Here is a 16,402-nt window from a genome sequence, read left to right on the forward strand (position 1 = left end):
CATCAGAGACATAAATATAAATCTTAGTGACCTTCACAACCCCATTGTTGACATTCCCTGACTAAGAAACTTTGTAAGCATTCTATAACAAATGTTTAAGATAAGACTTTTTAAACCAGTGCTCTATTCAGACTGTCCAGAAATTGCTTTTGGCAGTACAGCTGGAGACCAATAATATGTTCCTTTTTCACTTGAAAGAAAAAAAAATGCCAAATTTATTAGTGCAGGGATATCGAGCTATCTAGGGCATGGAATTTTATAACTGAATATGAGCATTGATTGCATATGAGAATCAATGATCACACAGAGAAAGTGAATATTATTAGTCTATTACATAGCTGGAAATTTTTTAAAAAGAACTCTGGCACTTAGGGACAGAAGTCAGTTTCTGTGTAGTTGATTTGCTATGGCCTAGTTCTATTTCTTTTCTATTTGATGGAAAGAAGTTTAGTACAATAGGGTCAGCAGTTCTAATCTAGATCCTGCAGTAATAGACAGGCTCAGGCATAAATTCAGCTGTTGTACTTATGAAATAGAGCTATATAGGGCTGTTTGCCATAAATGCTAGACTAGTCATTACCATGCAATTTCTCCAACTAAATGCCTCTTGCCTGACATAAAAAGTGACTACTGTCTCTTTGAAAAAGAGAGGAAAAAATGACCTACTTTAAAGACATGCTTGATGTCTGTACTGAAAATCTTCTCCCAGGAATAGATTAGTGGCTTTCCATGAAGAAATTCGTAAGCTTAGTATCAAATACATTGCTTTTAATATGAAGAGAATAAGCAACTTGTAAGTTAGTCATTAATAAACTCACCTTTTCCTCTATTCATGTGATTCGGGTCTTCATTTTCAGCTAGTAGGTATAAAAATTAAAAAAAAAAGCATATTGTGTGAGCGTACAATCATGGCATAAACTTATATACAATAAAGCTACACACGTGAGGACCTAGCATATTTGGACAGTGATTTGAGCAAAAAGAAACACTTTTTCCATCAGAAGGTTCTTAATAGACTTTCACATTAGAACACCAGCATATTAAAGGTAAAAGGAAAAACAGAGAGAAGGAGAAAAGCTTATCAGAAAAGATACTGATAGTTTTTAATGGGAAAAGTAGTAAGATATGAAATAGCCATTGATTTACTGGATGGATATGGGAGATTCCCCTTTGAGGTATCTAATGATTGATTCTTTTATTCTCTGGAGAGTTCTTGAATCTTAAATAATAGCTGTAAGGTATAGATCCTAGATTTCTGACTATTTTTTTAGTCTTTTTAGATTGATTTTTTTTATGTGAATGATTTTCAATTGGAATTTTGGGCGCCTCTTGTGATTTTCCTTTCTTTTTACATGTGTAGTGGTTGAGAATAAGAGAATGGGTGGCATTTCTGAAGGCGATGTCAGATGTTATCCAGGGTCAAAATATTGTTCTAGGAGTCAAACTCATTTGTTGTATCTCCTAGGAAGTTCTCTGTTAAACCTTCAAAAGCAAATGTTTGAGCATATCTTATTTGGAGAGATCTACCTAAAGGGTGAAGTAGTGGAAAGAGACTTTTAGTGAGAAAGTTCCTGGCCTAAAGTGAGGGGACAAGAGTCTCTGTCTCAGTTACTGACTTAAATGCTAGTTTTTACTACTAACTAGATGGGGAACCTAATAATTGTTGCTTTAGCCTATGTTTTCTCGTGTGAAATAAAGAAGTTTTACTAATATAATCTCTAAGGTCCTTTAACAACTTAAAAAAAAAACCTTTTGAAAAGATAGTATGGTATAGTGGAAGGAGCACTAGATTTTGAGTCTGAAGACTTCCACTTGAATCCTAGTTTCCTACTTACTAGGTGACCTTAGTCATGCCACCTAACCTCATTAGATGTATATTTAAGACTCCCTGTTTTTTGGAATTCTACAAGAGTTGTCATTCCTCAGTTTTGTCTTCTGTAGGTTCAGTAATACCCATTCTTTAGGCTTTTTCAATATCTAGCAAGGGACTATGTTAAATAAATGCTTACTGATGGATTGATTGATTGATTGATTGATTGATAAACCCAACATCTTAATTACTTATTGGCTAATGATAGGCATTACTACAGAATTCTGTTTTTTAATGATGACCATCAAAGAAACCCATGCCTTAAGGAAATTGATGGAAAATAGTTAAGTGAAAAATAATTATTTCATGCCAAATCAGTAGTTCTAAAAGAAGGAAACTTCCCAGAAAATGATCACATAGACTGGGAAATAAATATAACCATATAAGAATGGTATAGTCCAGTCTATTTATTTTACAAAAGAAGAATTTTGAGGTTCAAAAAACTAAATTACTTATTTAGCTAGTTAGTTTGGAGGTCAAATTTCCTGCCTCTTTTAATTCCCCATTCTTTACACTATCCTGCCAATTACTAAGCCAGTAGATTGGAACTAATCAGTATGTCTTCTCTTCCTAATGATGGCAATTGTACACCTGGTTATCTCCTAAGAAGGTGGCTGAAGTTCTTATTGTCATGTAAAACTCTCATGACCCTTGAAGCTGAAGTCCCTTTATATTCGTGTTTTATAGCTTTTCAACTATACTCCTTTGCACTGAAGTAAGTGACTGACAGGATGCTACATTTGTTGTCTACATTTGTCTAAAATTTTGCCCAAATAGATATTATTATGAAATTCCTGTAAGGAACTGCACAATAGAGAAGAAATATGGCCTCAAATAAATGAGAAAACACCTTACTACACTTATTTCCAAAGGTGGAACACACTCTCTCTCTCTCTCTCTCTCTCTCTTTCTCTCTCTCTCTCTGTCTGTCTGTCTCTCTCTGTATATATATATGTATATATATATACATATATATGTATATATATGCATATATGTAGATTTTTTATGTATTTATGTTTTGATCATTTTTTCTTTAAAAATATCCTTCCATTATAAGGGATGACTCTCATGGAAGAAGGAAAGGGAAGGATGCAAGAAATAGAAATTAATATAAGAATAATAGATAGCAATACAATTTTATTAAAGGAAGTCTGCATAACTAATATGTACTTAGTAGTAACCCATAGCTAGAATAAAAGTGATAGTAAAATAAACAGTTGGGTATAAGTGAGGTCTGGATTTTTTTTTTTTCATTGGGGTATGGAACTCCCAACTAGGCAATCCTCTTCACTGAAGCCAGTAAAAATTTATCTTGAACTTACAGTCTTACAGAGTTGGCTGGAGTCTCTGAGTTGCTAACTGACTTGCCCTTAATCACATAGGGGCAAGTGTCAGAGACTGAACTTGAATTCAAAGTTCAGGCCCTCTATGAAATTCCACTAAAACAAAGAGCATTATAGACCTTAGTGAGAATAGACTCAAGCAAACTGGTTGCAACAAACTCACCTTTGGATCTCTTTGGCATTTCATCAAAGACTTCTGGAGAAAATGAACAGAGGAAAGTATGTCAGCATCTGGTTTATTTTGGTGTTCCCCCCCTAATTTCCAAAAGAGTTCATAGCTAAAATAATTACAGAGTTGCTGGTGCCATTACATTATTTACTTGGCATCAACTTTAAAGAGCTTTGTTAAACACAACCTAATGATAAGTATCTGAAAGAAAGATGAGACTAGAAAGAAAACAAGTAGTGGTCCAGCGTGTCTAGAAGAAATTCAGGATTAACAAGACCTTGCAGCTGGGCTGAGTTTTCCCAGTCCTCTCTGGTTTATCTATTATATTCTAATGTCCCTATAGTTTTAATTGAATTCCATATACTATAGTTTTTAGGAACCTGAGAGTCCAGGAGGCAAAGCGATCTGCAGGAAATTATAAGAACAAGTCTTACTTAAAGGATGATTGCTTGATTTTAAACTTTTTAACGAAGACAATGAAAACACAAGAATAAGCTAAACATCTTACTTTGACTTGAAATAAAATTCAAACACACAAATTCAGCCTAAGGTTGTATTTTGTTAATTGTTTTGACTTCTGTGCTTTAACATTTTCAGACACTGGAGCATATTAAATTCTCAAGGAAAGGTCTGGAGGTAATTTAAAGTTAAATGCAATCATTTCATTATAGAATAAAGCATTCTTCCTCCATACCACTCCCTCTATACACTCTGCTAAACATTAACTTTTTAAAAGACTATTTTGAATAGAGCTCAATTGCCTATTTATTTTTGCTGAGTTAAACATACTAATTGTCCCATAATAAAAAGATGCTTAGAAAGAAAGGTCACTTTGCAAATGTTCCATAATAGGGAAGAGATGTGATCATTTGGGAGAAAAGTTGTTGAGTGAACAGAATAACATTTATTAAAAAAAATCAATGGCAACTTTTTCTTTCCTTAGAAATTAAAGCTTAAACAACAATATTTTAAGTGGTCATATAAAACAGAATTAAATCAATAAAATGCTGACATTCAGAGAATAATATAGCCAAAAAAGAACTAATTGACTGACAATAATATGTGAGGGGGGAACAAAGAATATTTAAATAGAACTTTGGATCACTAACTCAGAGAACATGGAAAATGGAGAACATAGATTCTAATCCCATATTAGAGGTGAAGAAATGGAGACTCAGAAAGAAACTTGCTCATTAATGGGTAATTTGAAGAATAGAGGCTACCCCCAAAGTTTCCTGATCCCCAAACCAATGTATTTAGAATGTACATCAAATTACCCTAATTTATCAGTAAGGTGAATCAATTACTTCAGTTAACATTAATTTACCCTGCATTATCCCTCTTTTCAATATAAATCAATTCCCATATTCCCTAACAGACAGAAGTTATTGAGACTAGAAGTATGTTCATTATCTAGTTTCCAACCCTTTATGGGTGAGCTTCTTTGAACTCAATGATGCTTCTTTTTAGATTACTGACTAATAGTTCTCTGAAGAACCTATCTAAGGTGTTTCCAGCTTGGTGGGAGCTGTCAGAGGTTATGCTTTGCTTTTATGCTTTTCCAAACACAGGGCCACACCATATCATGATGAAACACTTGATAGTTCTTCAATGGAGAATATGAATGTTATGATCAAAACTGAAAGTAGTGCCACCACCATTCAATGAATTAGCAAAGTGTGGAAAGGAAAACTGAGACTGAGGAACCATTTTTAGAATGTTGCCAGAAGGGGGAGTGGCAGTTGGAGGAGCAGAAAGGACTTATGGGGTTGAGAGCTTGGAAAGGGGTCTTTGCCCTGTGAATTTGGGAGTCAGGAGTTAGGACCAGAGCTCGAGATCCCAACCTGTGACTTCCATTGCCCTTGCCCTCAAGAAAGAAGACTCCTGACATCTTGGATCATTGAGTAGAGAAAGCAAAAGAACAACTGCTGCTGCTGAAGGATGCTGATCCCCTGAATCTCATGGGGTCACCCAAAGAGAGACCCCATCCCATAAACTTCCCAAGAAGGGTGCTGTTGACCTGTTTAGAATAGGATAGTGACATGATTAGAGAGGAAGGAGGAAAAGAGACAAGGAAGCCTGAGTCACTTGGCTTGGCTGAAGAAGGAAATGACAACCTATAGGGTTTCATATTCCCACTGACCTATTCCACCACTTTCTGTTTCTTGAACTATTAAGCCAACCTTGTTCTGAAGAACGTCTCAGTCAGATCTAAATCATAGCAGTTTAGAAGAAGGAGAGAGTGTTGGGGCAGGTTGGCCACTTAGCCTTGGCTAAACAACAAAGAGCTAATGGGCTGCCTAAAAAGTAGGGCTTCTAGGGGCCAAGTCCTGAGGACAAGTGAACTCCATAATTCCCCAAAATCCTACTTATTGAGACACAGCCCCTGTTCATCCTTGCCACAACATCAGCTCAGGGGTACCTCTTTTGTGCATTTTAATTATGAGGGAAAGGGAGAATTACACAGACATCTCTCAGCCCCAGTGGTTCTCTCTCCTTCCCCACACCAACCCTACTATTGCTTCATTTCCTCCATTCTCTGCTACCACCTAGCCATCTTCCCTTTTATTATCATAACAAAAGCAATAAGCCTTTACTCCATGTTATCATGGGATAAGGAAGTTAGAAGAACAAAAGTAATGACAAAATATATTTTTAAAAATTTCATTAATTAACATAGAACTTTGAGATATAGTAAACCTTAGTTCTTGACTTCATATTTGATCATGAAGGGTAGAAAATTATTTGCTTTTCTTGTATTCTTCAATATTATTGGACATAAATGGTTATGAGGAAGAGATTGCAACATCTGTTTACAATTCTGAAATTACGGAGTTATCTAATAATTCACTATTAAGTGCATTCAGAAAAAGAAAATTTCATGACATAGAGAGCATCAATTATCAATAAGAGTTTATTAGACCCTTGCTATATACCAGAGACTATGATCAGTATTATTGTAATATCAAAAGGGAAATAATCCCTACTTTCAAAGACTACATGTTCTATTGTGTCATCTCTACATATATCAAGTATATATGCAAATTTACACAGAATAAACATAGAATCAATGCAATAAAGTAAAAGTAATTAAACAAAAAATAGGGATAGGAACCACTAGCCTGCAGGAAGTAGGGATTCAGAAAAGGTTTTTTTATAGAAGATGGCACTTGAAAATATTCTTAAAGAATTAAGTTGTATTGTGGAGGTTAAAAGGGAGTACATTTTATACATGGGGGATGACTATTATAAAGGCATAGAAACCATACTCTGGACAACTTCTTCAGAGAAGCAATCTCTGACTGTCCAATTGCTGCAGAGATACAATCTCAGCTTTCTTTCTAGAAAGAATGTTTTGAGATCAGGGATGCTGCTATGACTGTACAAAAATGCCACAAAGATTTCTAAGACTTGTCATTATCTGATAACCTGCTCACAGTTTGTGGGTATTGTCTTTACACAGATGCTTCTACTATTTATTGACTTGGTAACATTAGACATATCATTAAAGCCTTTCTGAGATCCATTTTTTCTAAGATCTCTTTCACCTTTAATTCTACGATCCTTAAATTTCTCGTAGCATTTTGAACAGATCTCTCCTTTGCTTTTGTTAGTCAACAAGAATTTTTTAAAGACTACTATGTGCCATGCACTTGACAAGTATTCTTTTCATTTGCCACCCTTTTTTATAATAGATATTTTTGTGCAAATTCTTTCCCTCCTAAGCTCAGGTCTTCATTATACAGTAATTTCCCTGTTGCTATAGTGTCCATGTGGTATCACTTGTTGAAGGTGGGAAATTACTAGAAGGGGTGATGGATTTGGAATAAGAGGCAAACTCTAACTCTGCACTTAATACCTTTGTGAATTTCCTTTTCTCTATAATGAAGAGGTTGATTTGAGTGACCTCTAAGAATCCTTTCAGCTTGAAATCTGTGGTCTTATGCCAGGATCCTACAAAATACCTTATACATAGTAGCTCTTTAATATATTTTTGCTGAGTTGAATCAAATTCTATCTTGTTCAATATAAAATTAATAGAACAAGTTAATCTTTTGGGTTTGAGTAAGTTCCTATAAATCATATTATTTGCTAATTATTTTTATATATTTAAATGTTGGGCATAATTGGTATTTGGCTGATTAGAAGCTTTTTCCATAAGGAACAGGAACATTATCATAGTCTAGGTATGAGAAAGTAATAGCAATCAAATAGAAAACAAACAAATTAAACAAACTAGATATTTGAATTACCATTTTTATAGTATGAAAATCACATAACTATCTTTCTGAGCAATCAGCTTGATCTTTGTTTTATGAATTATTGCTCAGTAAAACAAGAATAAGTGATAATTTATTTTCTTTTTTAAATGTTCACATCTAAAATATCATTATTTTTACAAAATAATTTCACTTAGGCCAACATCAAGCTACATAATCAGAAAAAGCAAGAATTAAAATTGTCTCCTCTAAGAACACACTGGACATTCTTTACCCTCTCAGGAATTCAAAGGAAGGAATATAGATTTCAATAGAGTCCATATCCATCCATAACTTAAAGGACATTTGAAAAAAGTTTCCCATAGTAGAGACATAACAAATCATGTAACATGGGCAGACATGAATGGTCTGTCCTTCATATCACTGGAATTTTAGATCCACTTCTTTGTGAACTAAAACAAAAATCAAAATGTTTTTACTAAGAAAAAGGTAATGTGCCTCCTAAATGTAAATAATTGCAATGGACCTTTCAAGCACCACTGAAACTTCAAATGAATACTTAGGCATATTCAACACTGAACCTTGAACATATTCAGTCTTGTAATGATGTATTGAACATCAGATTTCTCCATTGTTTCTTCTCCATGTGATCAGAGGAATTTCCATGAATTGCTCGACTTGGACAATTCATGTCTAAGGAACTGAGAATTTGTTCTGGTCTCTTCCAGTGGGATACATGTCTTTTACTATAGGGCAAGTATGACCACTGATTCCTGGTTGATGGCCTGGTAATCATGATAAAAGGACTATGTCAAAGATGATTGGTGACTCATCCAGGAATATCTCTTTTGTCTTTTTAGTTTGTTGCTTAAGACCATTAGATTTCCAATCAGTTTTCAGCAAGGTTGGTGGGGAAGGGGAAGTATTTCTTTTCATCTTGCCCATCTAATAAGAGCAATGGCATCTATAACTGATGCACATTGAAGGTTGAATATATATTTGCTTTGTTGAATATGAGATTAGACCTTAAATACCTAGCTGCATCTTCTGTTCTGTTTCTTTCCCTGATGTCAGATTACCAAATGGCTTTCTTGAGAGACATTTCCAGTTTTGGTAGCTAATTCACTGAGTCTAAAGTTCTTGAGTTCATATCAATTGTTTTGGGGGAGGTGCTTCCAGCAACTACAAAGCTTCTCCAAAGAGGAGATAACTACTGACAATCATTCTGAGATAAAGAATTAAAGGGTTATGCCTGACTGGCCAATAACAGGAGAAACTTCTGAGTCAACTGTGTACAATTCAAACCTGAAGGGAAAGTGATAGTCCCAGAAAAAATGCCTTTCAACTTCTGAGAGATAAAAATGATGACATATTGTTTTGTGCTTTAAGTATCTGTTAATGTGAGATCATTGATATTTCTTTATTCAAGCATTTCTCCTATGTCAGAGAAAATGGATACTTTTTTCTCTGAGTACCATTTTTTGATAAGGGACTCTGGTCATCTCTTTTGGTGAAATCTCACAAAAAACTATAGCTAAATTTGGTTGTAAAAGTTTTTTCCCAGAACTTCAGGTTCAAGGTAAAAAAAAAAAGAGGTTGTAAGAAAAAGCTTAATCTATTCTCTTTGAGGTCAAGCTCCTTTGAGATCAAATCAATCCATCGCCCCTTTTCTGGAATCTCTTTGCTTGTGATGGAGTGGATAATTGAGAAGAGAGGGACCATGGCAAAGTGGTTAGGGAATGATCTTGAGTCAGGAATTCTTGAATTCAAGTTTAATCTCCAGTAAAAATATTGATTGTATAAATCTCAGCAAGTCATGTTAAACTGTGAGTGCACTGGTTGACTCTAAGTTTCAGAACAAGTATTGATCTCCATTTTTTTTTTGGAGAGTTTTATTCACTGATGAAATCATCTAGATTTGGGAATAATTTTCATAGAGATAATGCTTAATGATCTGGGAACAGATAAGGCCACAGAAGAAAAGAGTGTAAAGAAAGAAAAAAAAAAGGGTCAAATACAAAAATATCAACAATTATCATTTTAGAGGGTTGTAGCAAGAAAAAGAATCAACGACAGAGAAAAAATAAATGGAGAGAAAATGAAATATGGCAATTTTAGGCTACCTACGGAAATAGTATGTCCCCCTTGAGTGGAAATCTTCAAGCAGCATCAGGATATAAGAAAGGGTTTTGTGTTTAGCCATAGGTTGAAATCTATAGCCTATCTCTACCAAAATAGACACTTTCTCTTCAATTTACAGTATTAAAGAATTGCAAAGAGCATTGTGAGGTTAAGTGACTTAATCCAGTTCTCTACAGCCTGAATATATGAGGGTGGAAATTTGAATCCAGTTCTTTCTGCCTTTTATATTACCTCCATATTCATTTTGCCATGCTGTTTTGTTAAGGTGGTTTTAGAAGATGCAATATAGGGATTGAGAGGTGAGTGAGATGTAAGGTAGGGGAAGTATGAATGTTAACTGTTTTTGTCCATAAGTTTGATTGCTAAAGGAAAAAAAAAAGATAAGATGGTAGGAAAAGATAGAGTAGGTGCAAATCTTTTAAAGGATGAAGATGAAGAAGTAAGAACAGTTTTTAAAGTTTAAAGGAAAACCAATTGGAGGGGAAGTAGAAGGAAAAAGAAGATGGAAGAGAGAAGGTGGTGATAATTGAGAGAATAAGATCCTGGAAGACATAGGAATAGTTTAAGTAAAGCACTATTCTTGAGATTATTCTTAAAGATCAATTATGAGGAGAGATTATTTGTGAAAAGGACAAGGGACATGTCTTCCAATCAGATGAGAGGAGAAATAAGTGGTAAAAATAAGGATAGAGATGAAGAGGGGTGCAGTTTGTATCACTAATTAAAGCTTAATTATAGTTTTCTTTTAATAAATATTCCTTTCTAACATATGTTCTGCATACTCTTGTACTTTAATATAAATATAAACAGGGACAATCTGTCTTCCACAAAGGTACCATATTATTCTTCATATATTTGGACTCAGATCATATAATGCTCTAAAATATTCAATGGATGGTCATGGCCTAAATGGATATGATATTTCTATATTCCACCATATTACCAGGCCAGTATCTCTAGGTCACAGAATATTAAGCCTACAGAAGGCTGATAATCTACTCTAAAGCTCTTGTCTCAATCTTCTCAGTTCCTTCAACTGATCTCATCATGTAGTTTCTCGTTTATTAGCCATCATCCTCTAGAAGTGTTTTCATTCTTAATTTCCCTCAAAAATTGGAATGCTCAATGCTATTCTCAATATAATTTGACTAGAGAAAAATACAAGGGGATGATTAATATCCTTGTACTTGATAATATACTTCTGGAGGCAGTAAAATATGAGTACAGCTTTCTTACTGTGATGTCAAACTGTTGATTCATTTGGAGCTTAATTGAAATTTATTCAAGCCTCAAAATGTTTCTTATAGAGATTATTATGATCATACTCCCCAATCTTGTGCTTTTCCCCACTATGTATATTAAATTTTTCCCTATCAAATTTCATCATTTGACTCCATATTTTTTGTATGTTGAGAAATATTTTGTATCCTGTCTCTTATTCAATATCCATAGATATTCACATCTTTTCCCCAGCTACCCTGGTTTGTGTCATCTGCAAACCTTAATTAGCAGGTAGTTGTTGCCTTTATCCAAGTCACTGATCACAGTGTTGATTGATTTGGAAGAAAAGATAGATCTCTGGGAAACTCCAATGAAGACTTCCCTCTAAATTCACATTTGATTTCATAATTATACTTTAGATCAGGCCCATTCACCCAAGTCTATATCCTGCAGCAGAATGTCTTTAAGGGTTGCCATCGTTGGTCATTTTCTCCTTGTATCTTCAGCACAGTGCCTGGCAAATAAACTCTTATTGTATTAGATCAACCAAATTGACTATCCATTTCACACTACTGACATTTAACCCACATATTTCCATCTTGGCCACAGAGATATTGTGAGATATTCTTAAATATCCCATTAAAGCAGGTAAATTATGCCTATGGCACTCCATTGATTTATATCTGTATTAATTTTCCAATAAAAAGATAAGCTGGAGGCAGAGTTAAGATGGCAGCTTAGAAGCAGCAAAAATCAGGGAGGCAGGAGGCAGGAGGAGAGGGGCAGAGAGGAAGGCAGCCTGTTAGTGGCCTTCAGCCACCACTCATCCATCTTGGGCCTCTGCCTCTAGAAATTTTGGCCTCAGGGCATATTCAGCTCTGCAGATCAGCTCAACTGAATTAATCCAGTTTATTAATAGTGCAGAGAAGAAGCCTCCAAAGGGCAGAAAAACTCAATCTCAAAATAGACAGAAAGAGGTACTCAACAAGACAAAGTCATAGGTCTCTCCTACTTGATCCTAACTGAAAGGAATGCAAATAAAGTTGAAATCTTGGGTATTTAATTTTTAAAAAGATAAGCTATATTAGCTTCACTTGTGTTTCTTGAATCTATATAGATTCTTAGTGATAACAATTTAATTTTATAAATATTTTCAAAAATAATTTTGAGGCTGTTTTAAGATTTTGCCAGAAATTGAGGTCAATATCATTGTTCTCCACTAAAAATACTGCAATCTGTTCTCTTTTAAAATGGACAATATATAACCAACAGCAACTCAACAATCAGATGTGCAAGTTTATTTTTCAGAACTCTAGGTTGAATTCATCCTAGTCTATTGACCTGAACACATGGATAGGATCTGCATGTTTTCCTCATATCCACATTACTTTGTTTTTCAACTCTGTGAATTATTTTTGTGACATTTTTTTCTGGTCAGAAAATTGTTTCCATTGGAGAAAATAAAAACCAGATGCAAAAAAAAAAAACAATTAAGCATTTCCATACTCCTTTCATTATCCATTGACACTATCCCATCCACCATAAACAGCAATACTGAGCTTTCTGTGATCTTCCCTTTCTCCAAATATTGTCGTTAAAAATAAAAATAAAAACATTTTCTGTCATATGTATCCTCAGCCCACTCTGTGCATTATCTCTTCTGATACTACTCTATTTTGCATTCATCCTCAGATTTCTCTCCTTATTTCATTTTCTTTACATTAAACCTAAATTGGTCAGAGTTCTCTTTCGTATCTCTTCACATTCTATGAAAATGTTTATAATACTTCCCTCATCTCCCACTCCTCATCAGGGCAATTTGTTTCTGTGTGATCAGTTTTTCCCCTTAAGATCTGACCTCACTTACACTTTAGAAATTTTGGCTACCCTACTGAAAAAGACTATGTAGGAAAAAGCATTTCAGAGAGTTCAGATAAATAAGGTACATAAGTAGGTACCCTTAACATTGCCTTAAGGTAACCCCTTCAAATTGTAAATTAACACTTACTAAACTTCCTTTTGGTCAACTGTCAATCACTAATGATTTTGTAGTGTGGTGAATGAAGTTAATTTATTTAAAGATATAATGACTTTTCATTATCAAATTGAATGCATTCCCACAAATATTTATTAATCACGTACTAAACCAAACTAAACTAAAACTATGAGATGAAAATGTAAATAACTTGCCCCAAATGACACAATGATAGTTAAGCAGCAGAGATGGGATTTGAACCTCTGTTTTCTGATTCTAAGTCAGCAATTTACTACATGGTCTTTTATCCCAACTGTGCCCAGATTTTTCCTCATTATTCAGCACAAGGTCCAAGTTGGGAAGGTTATTTCTTCCCAAGTTTTTCAACATTTCCACAACCATGACCAGTTTTTTTCCTTCTTGATCAGGGATAGAAACAGACTGGCAGCTTCCCTTATTGTTTTCAACTTTTTGAAAGATAAAATTACAAGCAAAAAATCTATCAAATGCCCTCCTTTGAATATAAAGAAAGCTCCATTAAATGGAACTATGGTAGAAAGCTCATGTAATGATTATATTATGCCTGTATGTCAGATTGTAAAGTTTTCTGAACTCCTATTTCCTCTTTCTGGTGGGGTGGTCTAGTAGTTTTCTACTACCATAATTTTGCTTATATTTCTGATTCCATAAACCTCTCCCAAATACTCCTTTCTGCCTTCACATTCTTGAGATCTTATTATGAATTTATAGGTATATTACATATATTTTAATATATAATATCATGTACATATGCAAAAGTCATGTATTCACTCCTTATCTTTGTCTCTTGGAATCCATGATTTCTTTCAAGACTCTTCAAGGACTATATTATAGATGAAGTGTTAACTGACTCTCCAGATTCCCTTGCTACAAATACTTTTCCTCACAAACTACCATATATATTTATGTTGCATGTGCTCTCTAGACAATTATTTATATGTGATGTCTTGTGCTTTGTCCATTAGAATGAGTCCCATATGAATAAGTCCTTTGCAGGGGATAGAGATTATTTCACCCTTATAGTTGTTTTCCCCGGGCTTGGCACAATGCCTAACACTTAAGCTTCAGTTACATGTATTTTATCATTTGATCCTCACAAATTATTATTGTCATTTTAAAGCTGTGGAAACTGAGGCTGGGAGTCGGTCAACTTATCTATTAGGTGCCTTGCCTAGGATCATATTGCTTAGTAAGTGACTAAGGCAGGTTCTACTACCAAGTCTTTCTCACTCCAAGTTCAGAGCTCACTAATGCAGGATGAGGTTCTTCAGCGCTCCTATTTGTAGATAACTGTGCTAAAGTCATCAAATCTCAGAATGTTGTGTGATCTACATCACTACAAAGTGCTGGGTCAAATCATCCATATTAAAAAAAACAATTAAGTCTATCTAAAAAGTCCATTTTCTACCTTACGATGTATATTAGAGTGAGTGGTCTCATACATATGATCTGAATACTTTGGGCAAAAATTACAGATGGACAATGAACTGAGCACATAATGAAATAGAAAAAAAAAGAAAGCAGATTTGAGAAACTGCAGTATTTTCAATAATCTTGAGTTTCCATTTGGTCTAGGGTATACTTCCTTCTACATTTGAATACTTTGTTTCCTCCAAGTTATTACTCAGAGGTTTCATCCAATAAGATTTGTCTAGATCTCCTCTAGTTTTTAGTATTCTTCTTAGAATTGTTTTATTGATTTATATAATTTTTGCCTTGCATTTTATTGATCATATATAGGTTTTGTCCTCTTTCCCCTGTATAATATAAACTCTTTGTTTGTTCTTCAAGGGTGAACCATTTATGTCTTAAATCCCTAGTACCAATCACATAGTACATCATGAATAAGAATTTGTGTGAGTGAATTCAATTTGATCATGCAAAGTCATTATATCTTTAAATAAATTAACTCTTTCACATTACAAAATTATCAATAATTGACAATTGAACAAAAAGAAGACACAAAATAGCAAATCACCTCTGGAATTTTTGTTCAATGCCCAGCCAGGCCATAAGTGTGTAGACGATATATGCATTAATTTCTGAAGGTCTCTCCTGTCATTCTTACAGAGACATGACTGCCTTTAGGCCACTTGTCAACATTGCTGAATGTCACTGTAACTGAATGAGGTTATATTGCCACCTTCCGAAAGAGAAATGATGAGCAGTGACAGTCATTTCACCAAACTTTCCAGACAAAGATTATCACTAGGCTTGAGCAAAAGGAGAGACGTTAGCAGCTGTGCAATAGCATGTCTGGATGCCTGATACTAAAAGCAATTACATTCTGTTTCCTTGGAACAATGGGTAGAAATTTCAGAAATGAAGACTTTGGCTCATTTAGGAGACTAATAATTATAGCTGTCTTAAACTGCCTCAGGAAATAGTATATTCATAGAATCTCAGCATTATTGCTGGAAACAACTTCAGAAATCATCTACATGGGGCCTCTCATTAACAAATGAGAAAACTGAGGCCCACAGAATTGCCCAAGATCAAAAAGTCTGTAAGTAACAAGAAAAGCCAAAGCCAGGCCTGATTTTCCAATATCTGGCATCTTGAATGAAAGACGAATGATCATTCTTTGGGAATGTAGAGAGGATTCGGTGTCCAATCCAAGTTGCAGCAGAAGACCTCAGATTCCTTCCAACTCAGAGACAGTGATTCTTGATTTTAATATAAATTCTAAAAGTGAGCTAACATAATCAAAAACAGACATTTAAATTCTGTTTCAACAATAAATAGGAAAGTCTCAGACTCTTCTGAAAATTATGATGTCTCTCTGCTTTAAACAGAAGTAAGACATCTTTTCCATGGTACTTCAGTCATCTTATTTGTCTCCTGCCATCCTAGAGGATAAAACTCACAGATGAAATATTATCACTATTTATATGTTAACCTACCTGGTAAAGAGCAATCCTAATGTGACATTTTCTATTCCTTTTCCTAAATAATGCTGCACAAAAGGATTTTTTTCCTCTTAAAATATATAATGGAATATAATGCTTCTGACTACTCTCAGTTCCATAGAATCACACAATTCAAAGAATCTTAAAGGTGAGATAATTTAATCTCTTCCTGAACCATGAATTAATTCTATGTCTGACATTCCCAGGAAGAGGTCATCTTGTTTCTGTTCAAATACCTTCCTTAGTCATATGAATAAGATTAGCATGTACTCTGATTTTAAGTAATTGTAATTACTTAAAATGTAATAATTCATTCTAGTCCACTGGAATTATTAGTATCTTTTCAAATGCTGTGACCATTTCAAGAGGTTCATTATTAGTACTAATTAGAATCTAGCTGCATTCCTGGCTAGCTATTATTACTGGAAATTCACTCCTTATATTGAACTAAAACCAAACACCTATAAATTTAGCCTTTTTATTCTAGTTCTGGGAATTCTTCCCAGACAAATGA

At 34.4% G+C, this 16,402-nt stretch overlaps 1 protein-coding gene across 26 annotated transcripts in view; it reads right to left on the minus strand.

Annotated features, from left to right (window-relative positions):
* Positions 1-16,402, minus strand: part of TRDN (triadin) — a 547,971-nt gene that overhangs the window by 11,568 nt on the left and 520,001 nt on the right. For 22 of the 26 annotated variants that reach the window (XM_056818706.1, XM_056818721.1, XM_056818719.1 and 19 more), the window contains 2 exons: positions 3,377-3,409; positions 819-857 (listed from right to left, as the gene is read on the minus strand). In XM_056818706.1, the coding sequence (XP_056674684.1) occupies positions 819-857; positions 3,377-3,409 (72 nt within the window). The remainder of the gene's footprint in view (positions 1-818; positions 858-3,376; positions 3,410-16,402) is intronic. The other 4 variants (XM_056818701.1, XM_056818716.1, XM_056818702.1 and 1 more) reach the window with 1 other exon arrangement.

This window comes from Monodelphis domestica, chromosome 2, assembly GCF_027887165.1.
Source record: "Monodelphis domestica isolate mMonDom1 chromosome 2, mMonDom1.pri, whole genome shotgun sequence".
NCBI lineage: Eukaryota > Metazoa > Chordata > Mammalia > Didelphimorphia > Didelphidae > Monodelphis > Monodelphis domestica.